Source organism: Lathamus discolor, chromosome 10 (assembly GCF_037157495.1).
Source record: "Lathamus discolor isolate bLatDis1 chromosome 10, bLatDis1.hap1, whole genome shotgun sequence".
NCBI lineage: Eukaryota > Metazoa > Chordata > Aves > Psittaciformes > Psittacidae > Lathamus > Lathamus discolor.
This window is the reverse complement of record NC_088893.1, coordinates 6,202,561-6,228,506: the sequence shown is the minus strand read 5'-3', so window position 1 is coordinate 6,228,506 and position 25,946 is coordinate 6,202,561. Positions and strand designations below refer to the sequence as shown.

The window sequence follows — 25,946 nt, the reverse complement described above, 5'->3', positions numbered from 1 at the left end:
ATATATCTTGGACCTCTCCATTCCAGATCCTTATAGAAGATGTCAGATCACTACTGCTGCTGTTAGCATCCAGTCCAAGCCCTGGCACAAAAGCAGGACCAGCACTAACTACATCCGTTCTGATATTGGAAGAGATGTACTTAAAACCTTCCCCAAATTATTCATTTCAGTGATTATCCATCATCTTGCTAACATCTCTGTTAGTACAGTTCAGCCTGTTATCTCCAGCCATCTCCCCAGCAGGCACTGAAAACAATTTAAGATGCTTTGGCCAGGCAGGGCAGCTGGCTAGCATGTCCGCTTCTTAGTCACAACTACTTCTCAGGGTGCCAAGGGAAAGCAATGCTGCCTTTTCAAATAATTATAATCAATTACCAATATTGAGCAGAATCAGCTATAGCTGAGCTTCTGACAGGATCCATCAAATTAAATGGTTGTGCTTCCAGGATTGCTGGAAGGAGAACAAAGATCTTTGTGAAGTTGTGCAGGTTTGGAGATTTATGAAAATACAGCTCAATTTCACTGGCATACAATCAGATAAATCAACATTATATAAAATCAGAAATAATACAAGCCACACACCTTGTTAGCTCTGTAGACCCCTACACCATTGTTAAACTCGGTTCTCTCAGAGAGTGGAAACCCAAAAGACTCCAGATTTATCACCTTAATCCATTACATTTCTTCTCCAGAATTCACACCGCTGTCATTTTCTCTCCCATTCTGATTACCTTCTTTGTAACATATTGGCTTTCTTACTTTTACTGAATAATTCCTGGTCTATTATATCTATAATTATACTAATAATTAAGCATGCCTTTTCATCAGCTAGCAGCTAATTACTTCTGTTCCTACCCAGCTTGCTCAGAAAACACTCAATTCATCTGCATCCATATCACTCTCCCTGTTGCTAAGCAGTCAATGCTAGGCAGCAGTTGCACTGTAGCCAGCATCATTTGGTTCACTCTGGCTTTACAGGTACTTTCAGCTGCCAAAGCAGGCTCTACTAACTGTGGTCTTAGTCCTTTTTTGGTCAGACCTTATCCAAGATTTTGTTATATGCAGACTGAAATAATGAAGTAGTCTAAGCTCTTGATGCTCTGGACATTATCACAGGAAGAGCTACTTGCATTCACACACTGTCCTGCTGGATTTCTTGGTACATTGGATCAATCCTGCATCTGTTAATGTGGGAACTGGACACTGTCCCTGTGACTCGACTTTTGCACTCTGGTTCCGACCAGCACAGTGTAGATGGGCTCTGCCCGAACCACCCCACCTAGTTAGCATCAAACTGCAGTGGCACAAATCAGCCCAGACTGCTTTATTTTCCAATTACCTGTCATTTTCTCAGTTGTAGGTTGGAGAAAGCAGCTGATGTTCCAGGGCAGGAATTCCCACCATCTCCAGCCATGGCAAAGCCATTTCCTTCCCTTTTTCTCAGTTAATGAAATTAGTGACATTAACATCAGTGAAAAGTTAATGACTAATATCTCCAGGCTTCCTAGAGACTGGGCTAGGCTCAGACCCTTAATCCTTTTATCTTATTCATGACTACATATTCTGAAATGAAGAAATGTTGGCAAATGCAGTGGTTGTGCTTGATTCCAGAGAATGGGAATTCAAAAATGGGGAAATTTGTTTAAAAAAACCAAACACTCAGGGTGGCAGCCAGAAAGGTAAAATGTTTTCAGATGGCAGGTAGACTATTTTAGGATTCTATATTGGAGGCTCAAAGCAAATGCATATAACCTGTCAAAAAAGACTTGAGAGAAAAACAAAAAGCATAAAACAGCAGGATCAGGGAGGCTGTTGGAAGTTAAAACGTACGCTGCAAAAAGCTGAAGTGGTGTCTGAAAAAGGAAAACTAAAAAGAACATAAATCCTGGCAGACTAAATGTAAAAGCACAATAACATAGACTGGAGAAAGAATTTAGAAGCTATTTGCTAAAGAAATAGAAAAACACCAAGAAATACTTCTTGGAACACATCAAGAGCATGAAGCTTGCAAGAGCCACGTATGAGAGAAGCACTCAGAAAAGATAATGCCATCGCAAAAGATTACAAACTCTTCTTTTTACATCTCTCTTCACCTGGAGAGCCCCAGAGAAATTCTGAGGCCAGGACCCTGTTTATAAGACATTCACAACAGGCTTGTCTTAATTCAAGGTTGTTAAGTGTAGATTACAACCAGACAAACTGAATAACAACGTATCAGTGGATGAGATTCATGCAAGATCTTTACAGAATGTCAAATATGAATCATCTGAGCTAATCCCCTCAGTATGTAACCTTTTGCTGAAAATTGCTGCGATTATCAAAGGGCTGGAAGGTAACTAATAACAAATCAGTTTTTAAAAAGAAATCCAGTGGTGATTCAAGAACCCACAGACCACTAAGTCTAATGTCCATACTGGTCGTATTAGCTGAAGCTCTAGTAAAGAAGAGAATGACTGAATACATGCATAAAAGTAACACATTAAGGAAAAGTAAACATGACTTTTGTGAAAGGAATCTAAGCCTCCTAAATCTGCTGGAATTCTCTGAAGGAGTCAAAAGCATGTAAATAACAGAGATCCAGCTGAGAAATTTCCCTTGCATTTCCAGCTCACACCAAGCTTCCAGAAACTTCAGGCACTGAAGGTCTCATCAAAGGCTTTTAAATAAACTAAAAAGCCAGGGACTGCAGGTAAGGCCCTCACAGAGTTAAATAATACTGGGGAAAAAAAAGATTAGACTGTAGAATGAGTTTTCACAGTAGAGGATGATCATCAGTGGAATCCCATGGGGATTAAGGTCCATGGTGTTCACTGTGTTCAGAAATGACCTGGAAAGTAGGTGGAACAGTGAAGATTTCTGAGAAAACATCAATTAATTAGGATAATATTTACTACCAAACCTTAAAGATCTCATGACATTGAGTAAGCCTCATGATAAAGTGGGAGATAAATTTCAGCCCTGACAGCTATAATCTACCTATCCACAAAAAGCAACACTCACTTTACACACAGAATGATGGGCTCTGAACTGGTTTGCACAATTTAGAAAATGCATCCTGACATTCTAATAGCTAGTTCTATGAATATATCACCTCGGCACTCAACAGCAGGCAGAAAAAGAAAAGCAAAAGTTCAGGATTCTTAGGAGAGAAAAGTATGACTTTGCCACTCTATGAATTCATGGTGCGTCTGCTTCTCAAATACCAAACGTAGTTCTGGTGCCTTTACCTTATAAAGGAAAGGAACTGTAACAGGAAAGGAACTGTAACAGGGCGAAGAAAAAATACATGGCAGAATGACAAACGTGGTGAGTACAAAACTGCTGCCATGTGAAAAACAAAATTAGCTTGCAGAAGTTGAATAGGAAGCAATCACTTGCCATTTGTCTTTCCCAATTGTACTGAGCAGGCCAGGTGCCAGAAAGGGGAGACGGACATCATACAAGAGCTCTGTCGTGCGCCTTTTTGTTCAGCTGCTGCAGCCTTCATATTCTGTCAGACAGGAATTTCAAGGGATGTGTGAGACTTGTGACAACTAGGTTTCATATACAACCCCAGCATGTTCTCAGGAAAAGAAAAAATATAAGGGGAAAAAGCAAGAACAATGGACTACCATACTTGCAGTACTTTTTGTGCCCATTACTTGTAAATCGGCATTTATTAGAGGTCTCTGCTTCCTTTCCAATCTGCCCTTCCCACACTGCAATTTCAGAATTTAACTAAATGAAACCCCACTTAGGCAGCATTCACTAACATCTGACTACAGCAACCCAGCCATGTTGCTTTGCCAGCTTCCACAGTGCTGCATTCAACACAGCTCCTGTCCACGTTCCTCTCATTTTTCAAACTCCTCTGAGCACTGTGGGTTCAGGTTGTTAACTCAGCTCCTTCAAGGACAGCACTACTCTTCATTCAGCTGTGCAGTGGCCAGCACCAATTGGTCCCATACCTGATAACAGCCTTAAACTACTGGTGAGCTATTAATAATACACAAGCAACGATTTTAATTGCAACCGGGTGTCTAGAATTTAAGAGCTGTACAAAGAGTTCCTTCTATCTAAAATATTATTGTCCCATTGTGCATTTTGGAGTTTAGCTCTCATTAAAAGTAATAGAGGGAAATAGTCTGTAGCAAACTGAATGTGTTTGTTGTCACAGTTCACCTCCTGCTCCTCTACACTAAACCACACTCTCACTCAGTGACAAGACCACAGCTGTTGCCATCTTTTACTTACCTGCTGAGTGCAATATTTAGCTTGAGGGACGCTGAAGTTTTCTGTTTGTTAGTTATCAGGTCAGTAACTCTCACCTTATCACTTCAGTTTCCATTCTGTTGATAAAACCTGTCAGCCTTCCTTGAGTGATTCCTGGCCCTCAGAAGAAATCACATTAAATTGGCACAACCACGTAAATCTGTAAGGGATGTGCTCCTGATTTACCAAAGGGAAGCGAAGAGGGCTTGAATTTCTCTCCCTCTTCCTTCTTGCCCGGCTCCAATGTCCAAGTGCTTCAGGCTGTGCTGAAAACCTCCCTACAGATTCAGCAGTTGGAGTCAGCTCAGGTCTTTGAATGTGGCCCAGAGGAGATGTCTGTGGAGCCAAAATTGATATGTTTAAGTGCAAGAGACAATAATCATTTCTTCAAGTATAAGCTAAAAATACCCAAAAGAAAGTGGAATTCATAATGGAGATTTTAAAGATCTGTGACATACCAGAGTCTGCACAAGGGTTTTAATGAGAGAGAAGCCAATTTAATTGGTCAGTGTGAGCAGATGTTTTGCTGGGTAAGTGGGCTACTACATCTCCCATTCCCATTTAATGCCAGGAGCATCAGTTTAACATGGCTGCGACAAGCCCATGTCAGAAGAGTGCACTGTCAGAGTCAGGAAGAACCTTGATAATCAACGTCTCCATGTTGTCAGATCACAGAGCTGAGCCATGAGGAGAAAGCACTAAAAAGAGGAGGCAAAGGAACATTTGTAAAGGTAATTGCTTGAGTGACCATCTCTGATTGTCGACTGGTTCATTACTATGCTGGGCATGAAGCTAAAGCAGCCCGTTAAAGTTTTAAAGTCTGTTAATGCTGCATTAACAAGGAGCTGCTGAGTACCAGGGTTAAAATCTGCAGTCCTTCCCTGTGCAAACACTTCTGGAGTGCATGTCACCACTCATAGGAACCCCAGAAATAACTTCCATGGACCATTCAATTATAGGCAATCACCACTCAGTGCTCCCTCTATTTGTGGCATGGCTCATCAATCAGGTTTTCTGTCACCATGTCTCTTCTCATAGCAGTCACCAGAAGGCCCTGAGCTCCCTCCGAATTCATGTGACATTTACTGTCAGGGGCTGTCAACACCAAGAGATTCTCCCAGGGCCTTCATCACAAAGCAACAAGATATATCCCCAAAACACACTCCCAGTTCCAGATCTGGATTACAATGACTGACTGAGGGGCTTTGCAGCAGTCAGGGGAGAGTGAAAGGGCAGCTCGAGCTACAGCTTATGCGCAAATACCTCTTTTTTCTTACTTCCTTGTTAGAAAAATACAACCCCATTAAGAGAGGGTTTAGGCCTATGATTAATTAAGACCTCCTTAAAAATGCCCCTTATGAACTTATTAAGAGAAATTACAAGATTGCTTACTTGGAAATTCAGCTTTCCCATCTTTAGCATTGATCCTGCATTTGTTGTCTGTTTCCCAATACAGTGACCTAGCGGAAAAAATTTATAAAACTTCATAAATTGCAGTTGGCAGTATTGACAAAGTGTGTATTTGCACATTTGGGTTTGTATGAACGCATTAGAAGTAATATAATAAAGTAAAACAAACACATTTTCTTTTGTCTGCGAGCTGTGAAACTGGATCATCTGTAATTACAAGTGTTTCAAGTCTACTTCATCAAAGTTGTACACTGAGTTTTGTAGCCATAAATTTATGGCTTTATTAAAAACCCTGCTGTGTGTCAAAGCTTTCAGGTTCCACCAAGTGACTTTGTTCAAGACACAGAAAATCACAGATGAAAACTGAAGTTACCAAAAGACCACTATGAGACAAGAGGCAACAGCTCCAGCGCCCAGGGAACAAAGTTCCAGGGGCCTATGTGCCTCAAAGCAATAATCAAGAACTGGAAAATATGTTGATTTTGTCTGGATTTTCAGGGGGACTGGCATTAATGGGTGTTTAAACCAGTGAATAACAGAGTGCCTTCTACTGCAAGCTTTTCAAAGCTCTAGAAGGTTATATACATTCTCAAGTCATTTATGTTTTTTTATAACTTGCTTTCTACAACCAGTCTGATTTTCTCTTTCCACCAAAGTAAATTTATTTCTTAAGCAACACAGTATTTATTCCCCTAAGGCACAAAGTATTTGTTTTCCTAAAATTATTGTGTGATAACAGTTTTCTCAGCCTCTTCTCGTACATTCTGTGTGCCAGCCCACTGATCACCATCATCTGAGCCCAACAACCCAGGCAATTTTCCATCCAATTTATAGTCCATTTACCCAATCCATACCTCACCAGTTTAGTGAGGTGATACTATAGGAGAACATGTCAAAGGCCTTGCTAACAACAAGGTAAACACCACCCACTGCTCTCCCCTTGTTGTCCGAGCCAGTCTCATCACAGAAGGCAATCAGGCTGGTTAGGGATGATTGCCCTTGTCAAATCCACTCTGGCTCTTCCCAGTCGCCTTCTTGTCCTTCACACACTTAAAAGTTTCCAGGAGAAGGTGTGCCACCACCTCCCAGAGGCACACGCTAAATAAGAGGGTTTCATAGTTCTCCAATCCTTCTTACCCTTGAATAATGAATGAGTGTGTGAGGTTTGACATTTTTTGTCATCACCATCCTCTCCTGATTACTGCAACCTTCCAAAGTGGCCCTGCAATGACATCGGCAACTTCCCCAGCACCCTTGGTGCACAGAGCAAAATCCCACCACCAATAGTCATGGATTTATAGAATCATAGAAAGGTTTGTGTTGGAAGGAACCTTAAAACTCTTCCAGTTCCAATCCCCTGCCATGGGCAGCAACACCTTACACTAGAGCAGCTTGCTCCAAGCCCCATCCAAAGGCCTTGAACTCTGCCAGGGATGGGGCAGCCACAGCTTCTTTGGGCACCCTGTGCCAGTGCCTCAGCACTCTCACAGGGAAGAATCTTTCTCCTCAGGGATGCTCCCAATCCAGTATCTGCCTGGTCAGAAAAGCTGTAGCAAGGCCCTCTGCACCTGCAGTAACTCCTCATGGCTTATCGCTTCTTCCTTCTCAACATCCTTTCCACCCTCTGACTGCAAGCTGATAGGACACAAACTAGCCAAGCTGGAATGCCACAACAAGCAGCCCTTGTGCAGAACTTACTGTCCTCCTGCCTGCATAGCTCAAGTGGTTTCTCTCTGTGACATTTACTCCCTCAGTCACGTTACTCCACAACAGCCTAGATCCACAACGAAGATCTCTGATCTTTGCTATCTCAACTTGTCTTGCTCTGGACAGTCATCTTCCTCATGTCCCAGAAATCCCCTCCCATCTCATCTGCATTTGGTTCTTCTCCAAAGACACAAATGTGCAGCAGTGGTTCAACAGATGTTGCTCAACTCCTGTGGCACCCTCATGATATGAATCAAACCGGATTAGCTCTGCTACTGACTTGCCAGTTGCAGAAAAGACAGAGTTTCACGCACCAAACGGCTGGGGCCCTGGAAGGAAATCAGGACTAAACAGCATTAAAAATACAGTGATTAGCTGAGAAGATCCTGGATGAACCAATACCAACAAATGCAGTGTTAGTTTTTGGAGTATTAATTACTGATATCAACTTGATGAGCAAGAAAATTAAGGCAAGATTATAGAGTGGAGATGCTGATATTTCTATTTTGCATGTCATTTTCATCCCCAAACAAACTGTAGTAGCTTAGCAAATACCAGGCTACTAACACGAGACAATTAGAGACACATTTACTAAAAGAGACAACTAAATGACTTTGTAATTAAGGTATTAAGCCAAATCTGGGGTGAAAAGGATAAAGGATTTGTGTCCCATATGACACTACAACAAAATAAAAGCTATGGAAAACCAAAAGAAATCTGGCAGTTTGAAGCAAGCACTCAGTCTGATGAAAGAGAATGATTACAGATCTCCTGGAAAGCCACACTTGGAGCCAAACTTGCAGCCATTCAAGCATAAAACATACATAATACTGAACTAGAACTACGAGTTCCTAACAGGAATTACCAGCAAAGAGAATACCGTATTCTGCAAAGAGAAACGAACTGCCGGAATGACCAAGGATTTCTGTGCTGGTGGAACGAAGAAATGACCAAGAAATTCACACTGTTCAGCTGGAATGAGCACAGGGCCGGCAATAGTCATACTTCTGAAGGAAACCACCAGGGAAAGGAGAATATGAAGTCTATCCTTTTCTCATGCTGGCATGCATGCTCTGGGTTGGGAACTCTGCCATCTCCTGTTGCAACGCCACTGAAACACACGGACATACATACAGCCAAGGGAGGCCTCTGGGAGTACAGGCAGTCACAGGGTTAACACCGATCACCACCGACGGGTGGGGGCAAGTTCATACACAGCTCAAACTGCAACTGCATCTTAATGCATATTTTACACATTCCCGTTCACAAATATTTCCCACTTACACCTATTTCCCATCTATAATTAATCACATCAGTGATTACAGGAAGATTAACTGAGTGAATTTCTGATAAAAACTAAAATCACTTCCTTGCTGTAAGGAATTTGCAGTACACAATTTCTTCTTGTCTAATTCACAGAATCACAGAATCCCAGCCTGGTTTGTGTTGAAGGGACCTTAAAGCTCATCCAGCTCCAACCCTGCCACGGGCAGGGACCCCTTCCACTAGAGCAGCTTGCTCCAAGCCCCTGTGTCCAACCTGGCCTTGAGCACTGCCAGGGATGGGGCAGCCACAGCTTCTCTGGGCACCCTGTGCCAGCGCCTCAGCACCCTCACAGGGAAGAGCTTCTGCCTAAGAGCTCATCTCAGTCTCCCCTCGGGCAGGTTCAAGCCATTCCCCTTGGCCTGTCCCTACAGGCCCTTGTCCCAAGCCCCTCTCCAGGTTTCCTGCAGCCCCTTTAGGCACTGGAGCTGCTCTCAGGTCTCCCCTTCAGGAGCCTTCTCTTCTCCAGGCTGCCCCAGCCCAGCTCTCTCAGCCTGGCTCCAGAGCAGAGCTGCTCCAGCCCTCGCAGCGGCTCCATGGCCTCCCCTGGCCTCGCTCCAACAGCTCCACGTCCCTCTTGTGCTGCTGCCCCAGAGCTGGATCAGGACTGCAGGGGGGGTCTCCCCAGAGCACAGCAGAGGGGCAGGATCCCCTTCCTCGGCTGCTGCTCACGCTCTGGGGGTGCAGCCCAGCACACGGGGGGGTTCTGGGCTCAAGCGCACACTGAAGCCGGGTCATGGGGAGCTGCTCATTCACCAACACCCCCAAGTCCCTCTCCTCAACCCATCACCCCAGTGTCCACGCACGCCGCTGCTGGAAGCTGCTCTCGGTCAGGAAAATGCACCGTTTATCCGGTATTCCCCGGCTCAGGCACACAGCACCGGCTTGGCCCCGCGCTGTCTGCCCTCACCCCAGGGCTCCCCTCGGGGCTCCGCACCTGCAGCACGACCGGTACCCCCGTCACACAGGGCTCCCCCGGCCGCTGCTCGGCCCCCTCCCAGCCCGGCCCGCCCGGAGCGCAGGGGCCGCCGCACCATCCCCGCGCTCCGCCGGGCGCCGCTCTAGCTCGTCTCCGTGATGCGGCGCCGCTCTATCCCCACCCGGCGGCCGGGCTCGGGCCGCCCGAAGCCGCTTCTCTGCTCTTTGCCCGTGTGGGCCCCGCTCGGCCCCGCTGCCCGGTGTTGCGCCGCCCGGTGTTGCGCCGCCCGGTGCTGGACCGCCGCTGCCCCGCCGGGACCAGCCGATACCCTCAGTAGCTGCGTACTCTCTATGGCCGAAGCTGCTGTCGCTCGGCAACGCGCCCGCTCTATGGTCCCGCGGGCGGGATGTGGCGGCTGCTGTTGGGCCGCGGCCTGAGCCGCTGCTGGCCGCCCCCCGCCCGCCCTGCCTGCGCCGCGCCCCCGCCCGACGGCCCCGGCCCGGGCACCGAGCGGTGAGTGCGGCCGGGCCCCGCACTGCCCGCCCGCGGTGCGGGCCCGCAGCGACAGCGGCGTGACCCCTGCGCCCAGCGCGCTGCGAGGGGTGCCGAGGGCCGCCCGCGGCCTTCACCGTGCTTCCTGGTTGTCGTAGGGCGCCCGGCTGTGAGGATGGACGGCCCCGGGATGGCCGAGCGCGAGGAGGAAGGCGGCAGAGCCTGCCCGGCCTGGTGCCCCGCTACTCCGTGCTGGAGGCAGTCACCTGGGTGAGGAGCGGCGGGCCCGGCCTGTGCTGGGAGCGCTGGCACCACACGACCTCGTGTTGTGAGAGGGGTGGGAGCAGCGGGCACGCCGACACAGAGCTGTGGACAAGCTGCCCATGGAAACGGGACGGAGGGAGGGAGCGGGGATGTTGTCCTTGACTTGTGTCTGCTTTTCCTCAGGGGGCACTCGGTGCGCTGCTCCTGCAGCTGCTCAGGCAGATCGCCTGGCTGAGGTCCCTGCCGGACGCCAGGAGGGAGCACAGGGCTCTGCCGCTCTCCTCGCTGCCCTCCCAACAGACAGGTTCGCGGCGTCGGCGTGAGGAGGGTTGTGGGAGGGCCCTGCTGCCGGGCAGGGCTCCTGCCTCGTGGTACCTTAACGGGCTAGAAGAGAGCTGCGGGGAGAAGCTGAGAGCCAGCTTTCAAGCTCTCGGGGGAAGGAATGCGGGCTGGTGTCTGTCAGGGGAATCTCGCTGTTTCTTAGCAATTTGATTCAGTCCCACTTTGCATCCTGCATGCCGTTACCTTTATTTTCTCTTCTGAGTCTGCTTCATGAAGTTCCCTCCTGCTTGGCTTTGTGGTCAGAGCAGAGAAGGATGCTAGGTAGATGATACATAGTGCAGTGTTGTCTCCTAAAGCAGACATTGCTTTTGTGTTCTGTGTTACAGTGGTGACTGAAGCCTCAACCAGCTGTTCCACTGAACAGCTGGGGTCCTGCTTCCTGCAGAAACCAAGTCCAGAGGTTGTACCAGAGAATGTGTCCTCAGGCATCCCCTCAGGGCAAGGAGAGAGCCAGCCCTGGGCTGAAGTAGGTATGTGCAATGGGCAGGATACTTGTGGCGAAAGGACATCTCAGTTTTGAGATTTCCCAAGGCAGAGCTAGGAGCCAAAAAAGTGTAGAGCCATTTATTGACCCTTAAGGACATAGGTGAGAGTGGAAAGACAAAACTTCAGAGACATGAATCAGGAGTCCAGAGACAGAAGGAAAAATATCTCCTGAAGGCAGGGAGGAATGTGCTGTAACTGCAGGTGACATGAGCCTTACCAGTACTGCTCTGCCTTAGTGACCTGATTACAACATCCAGCTGCTGTTCTCTTATTGTGGACAGATGTTTGCAGCCACAAGGATTCAGGAGAATACGGCACCATTGATCTGGGAGACCTTGCACATGGTGTGAAACTAAACGAATTATTCTCTTCCTGGAAGATGACAATGTATTTCTGAGCACTTATCCTGTAGATAACACAGTGGAAGGAGGTATCAAAGACATTCTTCTTAAAATGAGTTTTATAAAAATAGAGAGTCTCAACCTGGGAAAGCAAGTCCTACATATTAAATTTAAAGTCATATCAAGGAAAATCAGATGGGCTACTCACTAAGTGAAGAAACACTAATAATGGCTTCAGGAAAACTCTTAGAAGCTGGAGCCAGTAGGGAACAGAAGGGCCCATTTGTCGACCGGATCCACCCCACAGGGAGGTCTGCTGCCTGCCTGGGGCTCGGATTAGAGATGTTAAAAAGAAGCTCTCTGAACTGGTGCAGCCGTCTGACTACTACCCGCTGCTGGTTTTTCAGGTTGGCAGTGACGAAATTATTACGAGGAACGTAAGGGCGATGAAGGGAGACTACAGGGCCCTGGGACGGCTGGTTAAAGGGTCTGGAGCGCAAGTGGTGTTTGCCTCCATACCTGTTGCAAGCGAGGGTGAAGGGATATATAAGAAGACTCTGCAGGTTAATGTATGGCTACGTGACTGGTGCCAAAGGCAGGGGTTTGGGTTTTTCAGTCACGGGCTGCTGTATGGGACACCTGGTTTGCTGGTGACAGGCGGGATACACCAGTCCCAGAGAAGAAAAAGGGTTTTGGGGCAGGAGTTAGCAGGGCTTATTGACAGGGCTTTAAACTAGTTAGGAAGGGGGGAGGGGATTTAACTGGGCCTGTTGGGGACAAGCCCAAGAGGAACATGCTAGGGATTGAAGGATGGCGGGCTAAGGAGGACGATCAATCTCTTGTTTCACTTGTGGGAAAGGATAGCTCTTTAGACCCTGTCCCGCAGGGGAAAAAGGGTACTAGGACTGGCTCCCTGAAATGCCTGTACACCAATGCACGCAGCATGGGGAATAAACAGGAGGAGTTAGAAGTCTGTGTGCGGGCTAAAGGTTATGATCTAGTGGCGATTACAGAGACATGGTGGGACAGTTCACATGACTGGAATGTGGTCATGGATGGCTATGTCCTTTTTAGGAAAGATAGGTCAGCAAAGCGAGGTGGTGGAGTGGCTTTTTACGTGAGAGAGCAACTAGAATGTATTGAGTTCTGTCCGGGGTCGGATGAGGAGCAAGTGGAATGTCTGTGGGTACGAATCAAGGGGCTGACTGGCACGGGTGATACAGTTGTGGGGGTCTATTACAGACCTCCTGATCAGGACGAAGGAGTTGATGAGGCTTTCTACAGGCAACTGGAAGTAGCCTCGCGACTACATGCCTTAGTCGTCGTGGGGGACTTTAATTACCCCAATATTTGCTGGAAGACTCACACAGCCAGTCATTCACAGTCTAGGAGGTTCCTCGAGTGCATTGAGGATAATTTCTTAATGCAAATGGTGGACGTACCAACTAGGGGAGCAGCGCTGCTAGATTTAGTACTCGCCAACAAGGAGGGTTTGGTCGAAGTGGTGACGGTCAATGGCAGCCTTGGCTGCAGTGACCATGAGATGGTGGAGTTTAGGATCCTGTGTGGGAGGAATAGAATACCTAGCAAAGCCACAGTTCTGGATTTCCGAAGGGCCAACTTTGGCCTCTTCAGTCAACTGCTAAGGGAAGTCTCATGGGAAAGTGTACTAGGCGGTAAAGGGGCTCAAGATAGTTGGTTAGCATTCAAGGACCGCTTCTTCCAAGCTCAGGATCGGAGCGTCCCAATGAGTAGGAAGTCAAGTAAGGGATCTAGGAGACCGGCGTGGTTAAACAAGGAGCTGCTGGGCAAACTCAAGTGGAAAAGGAGAATCTATGGATTATGGAAGGAGGGGCTGGCCGCTTGGGAGGAATATAGGACAGTTGTTAGAGGATGTAGGGAGGCAATTAGGACAGCTAAGGCCTCCTTGGAACTCAATCTTGCTAGTCGGGTTAAAGACAATAGAAAGGGCTTCTTCAAATACATAGCAAATAAAACTAACACAAGAGGCAATATAGGCCCACTGCTGAACGAAGTGGGTGCCCTGGAGACAGAGGATATAAAGAAGGCAGAGGTGCTGAATGCCTTCTTTGCCTCTGTCTTTACTCCTGCAGACTCTCCCCGAGGGCCCCGGATTTCTATAGCCCCAGAAGGAGTCAGGACAAAGGAGGAGTTTGCTTTGGTAGATGAGGATTGGGTTAGGGATCAGCTATGCAATCTGGACATCTGTAAATCGATGGGTCCGGATGGAATGCACCCACGGGTGCTGAGGGAGCTGGCGGAGGTCATTGCTAGGCCACTTTCCATCATCTTTGGTAAGTCGTGGGAAACGGGCGAGGTGCCTGAGGATTGGCGGATGGCAAAGGTCACACCAATCTATAAGAAGGGCAAGAAGGAGGACCCGGGTAATTATAGACCGGTCAGCCTTACCTCCATCCCTGGAAAGGTGATGGAACAACTTATTCTTGACTCCATCACTAGGCATATCAAGGATGAGGGGGTCATTAAGAACAGCCAACATGGTTTTATGAGGGGGAAGTCATGTATGACCAACCTTATAGCCTTCTATGAGGAAGTGACTAGGTGGAGGGATGATGGTAGAGCGGTAGATGTAGTTTTTCTTGATTTCAGTAAGGCATTTGATACTGTCTCCCACAGCATCCTCATAGATAAGCTAAGGAAGTGTGGGCTTGACGATCAAGTAGTGAGGTGGATCGAGAACTGGTTGAAAGGAAGAAGGCAGAGAGTTGTGGTCAATGGCGCAGAATCTAGCTGGAGGTCTGTGACTAGTGGAGTTCCTCAGGGGTCGGTGCTGGGACCGGTGCTGTTTAATATTTTCATCAATGACCTGGATGAGGGAACTGAGTGCACCCTCAGCAAGTTTGCTGATGACACAAAACTGGGAGGAGTGGCTGACACACCAGAGGACTGTGCTGCCATTCAGCGAGACCTGGACAGGCTGGAGAGTTGGGCGGGGAGAAACTTGATGAAATTTAACAAGGGCAAGTGTAGAGTCTTGCATCTGGGGAAGAACAACCCCATGTACCAGTACAGGTTGGGGGTTGACCTGGTGGAAAGTAGTGAACGAGAAAGGGACCTGGGGGTCCTGGTGGATAGGAGGATGACCATGAGCCAGCAATGTGCTCTTGTGGCCAAGAAGGCAAATGGCATCTTAGGGTGCATTAGAAAGGGAGTGGTTAGTAGGTCAAGAGAGGTTCTCCTCCCCCTCTACTCAGCCTTGGTGAGGCCGCATCTGGAATATTGTGTCCAGTTCTGGGCCCCTCAATTCAAGAAGGACAGGGAATTGCTTGAAGGAGTCCAGCGCAGAGCCACAAAGATGATTAAGGGAGTGGAACATCTCCCTTATGAGGAGAGGCTGAGGGAGCTGGGTCTCTTTAGCTTGGAGAAGAGGAGACTGAGGGGTGACCTCATCAATGTTTACAAATATGTAAAGGGTAGGTGTCGGGATGATGGAGCTAGGCTTTTTTCAGTGATATCCAGTGATAGGACAAGGGGCAATGGGTGTAAACTGGATCATAGGAAGTTCCACGTTAACATCAGGAAGAACTTCTTTACTGTAAGAGTGACAGAGCACTGGAACAGGTTGCCCAGGGGGGTTGTGGAGTCTCCTACACTGGAGATATTCAAGGCCCGCCTGGACAAGTTCCTGTGTGATGTACTGTAGGTTACCCTGCTCTTGCAGGGGGGTTGGACTAGATGATCTTTTTAGGTCCCTTCCAACCCTTGGGATTCTGTGATTCTGTGAAAGGGGGACAACATATGATCATGGTGTAAATGAGGCACGTAAAAGAGCCAGCCCACAGACACTGGCTACATAATGTAAGATGCTGCAGAAAAGGTCAGAGGGGTTCCCCATTCTAGGCTTTCTTCCAGATCTTTGGCTTTCTTTTGTGGTGTTTTAAGCTACTGCCCACTACTGCTTATCAAACCCATCGCCTGCCAGAGGTTACCATTCCCATCAGTTGGCAAATGGAGCATTTTGTTTCCATGTTTTCTAATTAGCTCCAGGAAAACAGCCAGGTTAATTTACCTAAACTGCCAATTAGACTGTTTAACCCATCTGCTTTTGCCTGGAGCATATTAAGAAGCACTCAAACACACTGCTTCACTGGCAGATTACTGGACGTGGACTTCTGGGAGAAGTGGTGGGAATAAGGGGAGACAGTGATGCCTTCAGCTGGCACAGCTGAACGTTCAGGAGTGAACGTGTGTCTGTGTCTGACAAGCAGTTTCCTACTGAGAGTCAATAGGAAGAGCTTTTAGGCAAACTGATAAATTGAACAGTGACAAGTCACTAAGGCCATGTGCTCTTTGTTCAGATGTTCTTCAGAAGCAATGAAATCATTGAGCCTCTAATGATGATATGTAATCTAGTGCTTAAATCTGTTGTACAGCCAAAAGAATGAACACTGACAAATTGGACACTGGCTTTTAAAAAGGAGGGGGGGGGGGTTGTTTGAGGCACAGAACTGCAAAAAAGGTAATTCTAAGTTGATAGAAACTGTGTTGTAGAATAGAAATGTCAGATACCTGGATGAGCGTGCTATATCAAAGAATCAAAGGTCTTGGAAGGATTTAGGAAGCCATTTCTCAGGCCATCTTGCTCCATTGCAGAGACTTAAGAGAGCTGTAAATCGATTATGAGTTCTTTGGAGAAGTCAAGAGGAATGTGGAGCAAGATTATCCAGCTTTTAGCTTTCTGAAAATCTTTCAGCCAGGACCTAAAATCAAGCTACCTGGAGAAATAAAGCTGATGAGAGGGAAGACAGGGGGGCTACTCTTGGGCTGGTAAATACACGAAATAGTTTTCACAATGGAGAACCGTAACTGGAACAGAACTGGTTAAACCTGGTCAGCAGTCAGCAGTGATTTGGAAAAAAAGAGGTGATGAGTGAGGAGACAGAAGGAGCAAATGGTACAAAATTATTCAGGACAGTCAAATCTGAAAGGCAGAGCAAAAAATTGCACGAGAACTAAACCCAGGCTAATCCCAAGGTAGGTTAAATTAGGATACGCAGGGGAGTGTAGCTCTAAATACACATACAGAATGAGGAGTGTCAAGTTAATAATTATATTGCAGAGGGAACATTTAAAGACACCATGGATACGTTTTTGATAAGGTTAAGTCAATGCTCAGCAGCAGTGAGGCCAATTAAATGTTAATTATTGTAAAGGAAGGAACTGAGGAAAGACAGTATTGTAGGTTTGAGTGAGTCTGTGATGCAGCCACATCTTGAATGCTTAAGGAAAAGACAGTGTCTTAAAAACAGTAGCAACAATGGCATAGAAAATGATGACAAGGAGACAATGACACACAAATAGAGTCAGACTCTTCTTAAAAAAGAAGTGGCAGAGGGTGTGCTAGTGCTCTGTGAAAGTAAAAGTGTTGTGGGAAGGTAAAATGGGGCAATATTTTTCATATTACACATATTAATAGGTAGCACAGAAAGAGTCAGGTAGCAAGTCTGAAAAGAGGCAAAAGATGGCACACATTTGGCCAGTACACAGGTAAATTGTGGAACTCATTGTTCCAGGCCAGAAGTATAAATGGGTTCCAAGAAATGATTAGGTAAAATTACAGATTCCAATTCGATTTAATTGGTCCAGCCAAAACCTGCTCAGAAGATTGCAGAACAGCTGATTGCTGGAAAGTTCTGCCAGGAAGAGCGTGACTTTATAATCCCTGTTCCTTACCCTTTCCGCCCAAGCATCTACAGCTGTCAGTTGTCAGAGATAATATATGTCAGAAATAATTTGATTTTGCTCAATACATAAGTCCTCAGGTTACATTCTCACATTATTCTGTGCATCCATTTGGTGGTAATTTGTTGAGGAAAGTCAGGGTGAAAAGATTCAGTAATGGTCACTGAAGAGCCTCAAAAAATCCATGGTTGTGTAATGTGGGAAGTGCTGGGAATCTTCCCATGGAAAGTTTTAAAGGGAAGTTTTAAAGTGGAGTTCCTTTCTCTCACAGTGTGTTTTGCTTTCTACAGAAAAAGCTGCCTAAGGTTTAGGATTTCTTTTTGCTGGTGTTTAGCAACCAAAAGAGAATAAGACTGGCTAAATCAGAATGCAGCAAGAAGCTGGCGTGAGCAGAAGGGAGGGAAGGACAGACACCTGGCAGATGATGCAGGGGAATCTGATAGCAAAGTCTTGCCATTAAAGAACAGACCTCCAGAGCTGGGAATGGAGCAGAATGTACCTTCACTTCTCCAGTTTGCTGTTGCCAGCAATGGCAAAAGGACCTTCTGGAGAGAATTCCATGTCCTCACCCTTTCTTTCAGTGTTTCAGTTAATTTCCCGGCTTGCTTGTGCTGGTCTACATATACAGTGACAATCTGCTGTTGCTGTCAGCTACTTCATTACCTCAAGTGGCAAAGATCTTTGTGATGGATCCAAACATCCCAGCATTGCAGATGAGCTGTTCCAGTTTTAACATAACACAATATGATAGAATCTATTACTTTTAGTGTGAAAAAAAAAGAGCAAACTTTGGGAAATTCATTTAAAAGTTGCTTTAAATAGCATCCTGGATATGACTATCAGCAAGTCCTTGTCTGCATGAGCATATCCTATTTTTTCATGCAATTTCTGCCTCTCTCAAAGCTTTTTTGCCAGAAGTTAAAGGCACATAGTGAGCAAACAGGTGATTACAGCCAGTCTCGGTGTTACAGCAGCTGAATGCTGCCCTGGGGAGTTGTATTTTACCCCTGGCAGAACTGTAAAATTCATTATTTCAATTCTGAGATTACAGACATTGCACAAGTGTGTTTTCATTTCAAAGCACAATGAAAACCAATTGGAAACACTAAAATTTTCCGTGAGGCAGAAATCCTGGATTTAGTCCAGCTCTTGTTGCGAATTCCTTCTTGTGAAGTGTTTGGATGTTTTGGGATGAGCAATCTAGACTGGCTATGAGAAGATTATTAATTCCTCATTTGGAGCTAGCTTTGAGCAACATTTGATTAGTCCAGGATGAACAGTGGGGAAATACAAAATATTTATTAGCTGCTGAATATGTGCGCATTGGGCATCCAGTACACTGAAAGCTGTAAGATTGCATGGAAAAAAGGATGTGTAGTCATGTGAGATCCTAGCATCTGTTTGAAGAAGTAGAAATAAAGTTGCACTGAAAATTCCAACTGTGGTATTCCCAGCTTTTGTGTGCTTTGAACATACAGTATTAAGGATAATTGAACGTGGTTCTGTGGGTGCAGTATAGCAATGAATTTGTTCAAGGACTGGTTCCTATGAAGTGTTGAAGCTTGAGCATTCTTAGAGAAATAAGAAATAAACAGTTGGGTGAACTGGTATTAACTAACGTTAGGTTGTAGATTAATTTTCACCACTACGAGGGTGCTGAGGCTCTGGCACAGGGTGCCCAGAGAAGCTGTGGCTGCCCCATCCCTTTCAGTGTTCAAGGCCAGGTTGGACACAGGGGCTTGGAGCAAGCTGCTCCAGTGGAAGGGGTCCCTGGCAGTGGCAGGGGTTGGAGCTGGATGAGCTTTAAGGTCCCTTCAACACAAACCAGTCTGGGATTCTAGGGTGATTCTATAGTCTAAGCTAGTTGTTGCACTCTGCTGAAGTGCAGTGAGATTCTTTGCTGTTGGGGGGGGTGCTTTTATTTCTCTTTCCTACTGAAGGAACCTAAGCATTGTGTTTATATTGTGTCTGGCATTGAGGCAGCTGCTCTGAAACAAGCAAGGGTTACATATCACAATATCCATGAAGAGGTTTGATTTGTGGCTTGCTCAGCCTCAAAGGTGAATTCTGAGCAAATTCACTAATCTGCTCCTTCAGGAGATGGGACTGGGTGCCAGGACCAGTTGGTCCCTGTGTTTTCTTTTAAATGATTATGCGCTTTGGGATTGGTAACTCATAATGTGGGGAGATCACTGGAATTAAGGTGAGGAGGAGGTTCCACTGGTAGAGGGAGATGAGACAGTTCCACAGGCTGATGGAATTTAGAATGAGTTTCTGTTTATTGTTCATGGGGTTTGTCCAAATTACACCATGTTTTCTCAGTAACTGAGGAGTCTCTGATTTAGAAGAAGGTGTCTGTGCCAAAAGTAAAGTTTCTTGAAAGCATGAATGTACTAATGTTGTTGAAACAAATTCGTGGAATTTGCTGTTGTACCTATAGCAAAAGAACACAAATTACATCATGAGGGAGATAACTGAGCAAGAGGTAGAGCCTTCAGTGAGAAGGAGCAGATAATTGTATGCCTGGTCTGAAAATAAATGTAAAGCATAACTAATAAATTCACAGATTACATTACTTTTGGTGGAATTATGAATAGAAATCATGCTTGCCATAGCGACCTTGCTTGTTGGGTGAGTGGGGCTTGTTCAGATAACATACATTTTAATACAGCCAAAGGGGAATTGTTTATCTGGGAATAATGAGACTGCAGTTGGAACATAGGCCACAGCTTCGTGTGCATTGTAAGAAGGTGCAGGCACTGCAAGAAGCAACCCTGCCTGTTGCACATTTGTTTCTGCCAGCACAAGTGCTTGTGTAGCCGTTTAGTGCCAGGCATTAAGGGGTCAGGCCCCTGAAAGGACTGATAATGGGTTTTTATTCGTATTTGGTCCCTGCTCTACATCCACACAGCTTGAGAGGGAAACCTGGGGAGAGCATAGGTACTTCTTGTGTTAGCAGCACTGGCTTGAAGTGGTCCAGGCTTCAGCACCTGGTGTTAGGTGCCTGGTGGGATCCAGCTCCTTATGGTGATTCAGGTTAAAAATAATTGGCCTCAGTCAGCTCTCGCCTGTTTGTCCTCTTTGCTGGAGGTCACCATCCTCTTACAGTAGCTGATGTAAATGCCTGTGTAATCACTTCCAGCCCAATTCTGTTAAGAGCAAGATGGCTTAGCTCTTACTGGAGATGTTTTCGTTAGATAATTCTATCTGAGACTGGTCAGATAGCGATTGAACACGTGGCTGTGCTACCATATCTGAGAGGGCAGCGATGAGCAAGTGGGGAACATTGAGGTGATAACCCAAGCCTGCATCCGGTGCATCCAGAATCTGATTATCTGCTTGCACAAGCAGAACTGTACCTGGAAAGAAATTACCTGGAAGAGGAGCTAGGGAGGCAAAGCACCTACGGGTACGATGCCCTGAGCAATGGGAATTGGAGCACAGTTCTGATAGATGCAAACTAGGCAGGTATGAACGTGAATAAGGAGGCAGTTTTACTCTTCCTGTGACACTGGGGAGAGGGTTCACACTTCAGTAACAATGTCAAAAATTCCAGGAATAGTGGCAGAAAGTCGTAAAATTCATCAAGTTTGGCAGAAATGTACTTCAGTTGAAAGACATGGACAGGGCAGGCTCTGTTTAGAATCCCAGAAAGAATCAAGAGGGATTGATTAGTCGTATCAGGGCTTTCGAAAGGAGGATGGTCTTTTTAGTAAAAGCAAAAAAAGCCTAGAAAAGCCAGTGCCTGGTAGTGAAAACCAGTTGTATTTTAATTTGAAATGAAGCACAGAGCTTTAAGCAGCAATTGCAAGTTCCTGGAATAATCTTTGAGGGGAAGCAGGAGATTTTCTACCTTTTGGTGGCTTCAAAAGAATGGGGCCTTTCTGGAGGAGGTGTATTATTGCTGCAGGCTATAGGACTGTAATCATGTAGCACTGGGTTGCTTTGGTACAAAGGTCAAATTCGTTGGTGTTCCTTCTGTTCTTAGTGCCCCTGACTGAGTGGGTGATCAGTCCTCTAGGAAAGAGCTGTGGAATAGAGAGGATGGGGAGAGGAGGAAGAGGCAAAGGTACAGCATTGCTTAACCCTGCTCTTTTTTTTTTGTTGATGTTCTTTCTGTTTGTTTTTTAATGCAGGAGAGTTCCACATCCCTGAGAGCTCCAGTCTGGGGCCAGTTCTCCACTGTGCAAAGGTATACTTTGATTTTTCACACCCTCTGTCTGTATCTGAGACCCCTTCCCTACAGAAAGCCATCTCAGTGTGACCCACAGCACAGCCTGAGCAATCCACTCAGTGTTTTCTGCCCTGTGCAGCTGGCGGCCAGGAGAAAGGAGGATGTGATATGCTGCCCTCTGCTTTAGCCAGAGCAAAGTTCCAGGAGCTACAAACTGGCATCCCCATCCTTTTAAGTTGTCTGTGTAACAGGGCTGCTAGTAGAGAAGAGCTGAAACAAAATGGAAAACCCCTTTCCAACAGCACCAGTCTGTTCCTGTGTATTTGCATTTTGATGCAGTCTTTCAGTAGGTGATTACATGTGGTTGCTATTTTGGTTTTTACCAGACAACCCATGACTGGAGAAGGTAGTGTCACTCTGCCGAAAGCTGCAAATCAGTACTGGCTGTTGGCTGTTGTCTGTTATAGAGAGGAAAACACTTCGGGCTTGAAGAGGGTGCATCAGCTTGAGAGTCACAAGGCCATAAATTATGTTATTGTTCCTGCTGTGATTAAACCTGCTAATTCCTTGCAATTCACAGTCTTGGGTACAGACAATCCTTATTTTACAAATCAGTCAGCTGAGCTATTGCTCAAGGACACAGTGAACAGAGCAGGGAGCAAATCCAGTGTTTAACAGAGTTCCTCACTTAGATGCGCAGTGACTCTGCTCCCACCCCACAAAGGCATTTGCTTGATCTGTTGAGGGGGTGGCCATCGAGCTGCCCATCCTGGGAGGTGCCACTTCTGCAGGGCCTTAGGAAGAGTCTGTAGCTCATTCGTAGGTCGTGGGGCAGGTGTTGAGAGGGGAGGGGAGTTGGTCCATGTCTTGTCCTCTTGTGAGCAACTCTGAGTGCTGGGTGAGCAGTAAAGCTGTTGGGTGACAAGGGGCATTTTTGCTGCGTGACATCCTGAGCGCGGAGGCACCTCAGCACGTGTGTAGTGTGCGCTGCTGCCGCTCGATGGCACTACCTTTGTACGCAAGCTGGGAAGCTCCAGCCAGGCTAATCCTCCTCCCACCTCCGGGAGCTGTGCTGAGGTAGAAAATACTGTTCGTTACTGAGAAAGAAAAGACATTGTCTCTGCTGTGCAGGGTTTCATTAGGCGTGTGCAGTGGTTGGTAAGCTGACAGTGTGGGCTCAGCTTGAATTGTTTAAAGCATATACAGATATATTGGTGCCTGTTTGTGCTGTTGACATGATGTGGGAGAGCAAACAAGGGTTAGCATTACTTTTGAAGAGGGGAGTTAGGAGTGATATCAGGTATTTGCTGAATTCTAACAGGTCTGATGATGTCTGAGAGGCTAAGCCAAGCTCCCTGGCCAGAGGGGAGGTAAGCAGTGTCCATACAGCTTCCCTAACTAGATGGCTGTGTAGGACGCGGAGGGTTTTTTTGTGGACACATGACAGCAGATTACATCACCCTCTTGATAACTACAGTGCAGTACCAATGTGTCTGACTGCTTGTTTCTAAGAAAGAATCTCCTACAGGGTTTGTATGGTTTTGCTGTCTTAACAGCTTGCTGCTTTAACTCCTCAGGGTGACCCAGCCCAGCGAGGGCATTTGGAGGAAGCTGCTTTCCAGTTGCAGCAGATTTTCCGGATTGACATTTCCATTGCATTGAATATCCTCGGTAATGTGGACTTGGATTTGTTGTGTCCTTAAACTACACATTTCTCTTTTTGGAGGACCTCCAGATTGTTGCAGGTCTTCTGTGAAGGCAGAGATGGCTTATACCCAAGCTGAAGCCTCCTTTCAGCAAACTCAACTGTGCTTTGAGAGATTTATTGCCCTTTGTCCTGTCCTGCCACCTGATTTATGTCAGCATATTTAAATCCAGGCTTGGTTGAAGCCTGCACTGTTGTCCTGACATCTGTAGTTGGAAATTAAGCCATCTCTGTCTTTTTTGCAACATGAGATGTCATCTCCTTTTATCCTTTTTTATTGTCTGAGATCTCAGGCTCCCTGGCAAGCTGAAAAAGCAATTGCAGAATTGCAACTCTTAAGAAGAGAAGAAGGAAGATGCAGTGACCTAAGAAAAAAGGCTCTGCCCTATATACACACCAGTAGCAGCAGCAGTGAAAAGTGAGCTGCTTCTGTGCAAACCATACATTGTGTTAGCCCATTATCCTCTGTTGCAGTGAGCCTAGAAAAATTCCTGAAAGGCAATGCTGCCATTTTTCTTACGGAAATTTTGGTTTTGTGGCATGAGGGTGGCTGAGCCAGCTGGACATGGCCAGGAGCACTTGGCATGGGCAAAGGAAGACCAAGTAGCTGTGGGGAAGGTTGCTGCATGTGAGGCTTCATTCTGTGCATGTTCTTTTCCCCTGTTTTCACATGGTGCTCTTCTCAGGGATTGAAAGCATGAGAGCTGGCCATTCCAGGATAGCCTATACCTGCTTCAAACTGGCAGCAGATCGAGGCTACAGCAAAGCCCAGTTCAATGTGGGTCTGTGTTACGAACATGGCAGAGGCACGGAAAAGGACTTGGAAAAGGTATCCACGGTTTGTAGGGTTGTGTATGTGCGGCACAGACCAGGAGAGTGGTCTCTGTTGGGTACGCAGGCACTCTTCTCCTTTTGCATGGGTTTGACAGCCTCTGAAGTCTGTTAGAAAATGCTGGAAATAATACAGAGTATAGGTTTGCAGTGCTGGCTTCAGCATCACAGATCCCCTCAGAGATGTGCTCCTGAAATCTCCTTTCTCATAGCTGCTGAGGTCTTCTCATAGGTACTCAGCCTATGCCACTAACACCCAGAAGAGTACCAAGGAGAAACCTGTCATGTTGCTGTATTTAAAACACCACTCCACATCTGAGGGATTTTTACATCTTGAGCCTTCGTTTTTGGGTACCTTAACTAGAGCCTGCCACCTAGTGCATGCTGCTTGTACTCAGCATCTTTTGTAGCTGGGAAGATCTGCAAAAGAGCCTTGTTTCGAGTAATTGTGCAGATCCCCCTTAGCACACAGTAAGCTTGAGTATTATTGACCCAGTGCCAGCCTCTTCAACACGGGGAGTTTTGACTAGAGAAGGCAGTGTGGTTAGAGGGCTCTCAGATAGTTGCAGTTCGCTGTCTCACTTGAACAATCTTATGCTCTTCAGCAGGGAAGTGTGGGAGAGCTGCTGGGGTAAGTGTGTCCAGCTGGTGATAGATCTAGACAGAGAGGTTAAGCTCGTCCTGGCCAGAGGGGAGTCATGTCATGTTTGAGGGCATGTATTACCTGATAAACACACAAGTATGTTTATCTTTTTCCAGGCAGCTTTATATTACTACCACGCAGCCAGCAGCCGTCACCCCATGGCACAGTACCGCTATGCGAGATACCTCTTACGCCACAGACCTGAAAACGAGTGGGACAGGCATCAGAAGGCAGTGACTTTCCTGGAGCAAGCAGCAATGGCTGGCATTACAGAGGTTAGTGTCTACAGTATGGGAGTTCATAGGAGAGAGCCAGCAGAGATCCCTGTTTAAAGGATTTAAACCTAGACATCCTAGAAAGCAGCATCTGTGGGAGTGGAAACAAAATCCTTCCAATATATTTACACTTCTAGTAGAGTATGGAAGACAGCCCTGCCTACACATGGGGGCAGTTAGGTACCCACTGTGTCAGCTGTGTTGGTTGTTTTGCTGTTGAGCTTTTTAATGGGGCTCTTAGATCAGACACCTAGATCATACGAGTGCCTTAGGAAGACTGACCTACAGTTGCAAATGTAGCTCTGTGTTTCAGCTCCTCTCAGTTCTGAGAATACAGGTTGCTTGGGTGGAGGAACTTCCATGAGATGCTTTAAATAAGAACAGGTCCTCATTTTGTGTCTGTGACTTGTCAAGATGATTCATCTGCATGGATATGCCTGCCCTCCTTTCCCACTCTTTAGGAGATGCATTTAGGCATGTGCCATCTTGTGTGGCGAACGCCAGTCGTTCTGGCAGTGACTGTACCTCATGTAGCACACTGTTCCAGGAAGTGCATCTGCTGTCTCTTACGGACAGCTCACGAGTAGGAGCTGTTCTCTGGCTCTGACTTCCACAGTACAGTTTGAAATTAGATTCTGGGTCTTAAGGTGATGTTAACTGCACCTGTAGTGCAGTTCTGTACATACAGTGTGATTTTTTGTGTTGACCATGTCAGACTGGTTCTTTCTAGGACAGTCACCTTTTCTCTCCCCAGGCTCTGCAGCAAGCAGGGTACTTGGCACACTCATCTTGCCACAGTAACCCAGCATTTGAGCAACTTGCAAAATCAGTAAAAGAAAATGAAGGGGGGAAATCCCATCTGATTTCTGCCATGTGGCTTTGTTGCAGGCACAGGCTTATCTTGGAGTATTCTACATGAGGGGGCTGCAACCTAAGGAAAAGAGAGGTCTGAAGTACTTGCTGCTGGCAGCGAAGAACGGTGTAAGTAATCCCTCTACAAGCTATGATTGTTCTCAGTTTAGGATCACTGCAGGTTACAGATGGCAGATTTCAGGGCTT

The 25,946-nt window shown here is 46.4% G+C and overlaps 1 protein-coding gene and 1 long non-coding RNA gene across 20 annotated transcripts in view; one reads left to right on the top strand and one right to left on the bottom strand.

Annotated features, from left to right (window-relative positions):
* Positions 1-10,619, bottom strand: part of LOC136020147 (uncharacterized) — a 40,645-nt gene extending 30,026 nt beyond the window's left edge. For 10 of the 19 annotated variants that reach the window (XR_010615207.1, XR_010615208.1, XR_010615214.1 and 7 more), the window contains exons 1-7: positions 10,369-10,616; positions 5,644-5,711; positions 4,710-4,949; positions 4,234-4,587; positions 3,379-3,490; positions 1,340-2,827; positions 376-451 (exon numbers count right to left, since the gene is read on the bottom strand). This is a non-coding gene — a long non-coding RNA (uncharacterized LOC136020147). Of the gene's footprint in view, positions 1-375; positions 452-1,339; positions 2,828-3,378; positions 3,491-4,233; positions 4,588-4,709; positions 4,950-5,643; positions 5,712-10,368 lie in introns of all 19 variants that reach the window. The other 9 variants (XR_010615222.1, XR_010615223.1, XR_010615218.1 and 6 more) reach the window with 7 other exon arrangements.
* The window catches only part of DELE1 (DAP3 binding cell death enhancer 1), a 25,866-nt gene continuing 9,700 nt past the window's right edge, over positions 9,781-25,946 (top strand). The window contains exons 1-9 of the mRNA XM_065690901.1: positions 9,781-10,123; positions 10,261-10,372; positions 10,550-10,670; positions 11,035-11,178; positions 21,396-21,451; positions 23,011-23,104; positions 23,825-23,967; positions 24,729-24,887; positions 25,776-25,868. Coding sequence (XP_065546973.1) covers positions 10,017-10,123; positions 10,261-10,372; positions 10,550-10,670; positions 11,035-11,178; positions 21,396-21,451; positions 23,011-23,104; positions 23,825-23,967; positions 24,729-24,887; positions 25,776-25,868 — 1,029 coding nt within the window. The 5' untranslated portion in view covers positions 9,781-10,016. The remainder of the gene's footprint in view (positions 10,124-10,260; positions 10,373-10,549; positions 10,671-11,034; positions 11,179-21,395; positions 21,452-23,010; positions 23,105-23,824; positions 23,968-24,728; positions 24,888-25,775; positions 25,869-25,946) is intronic.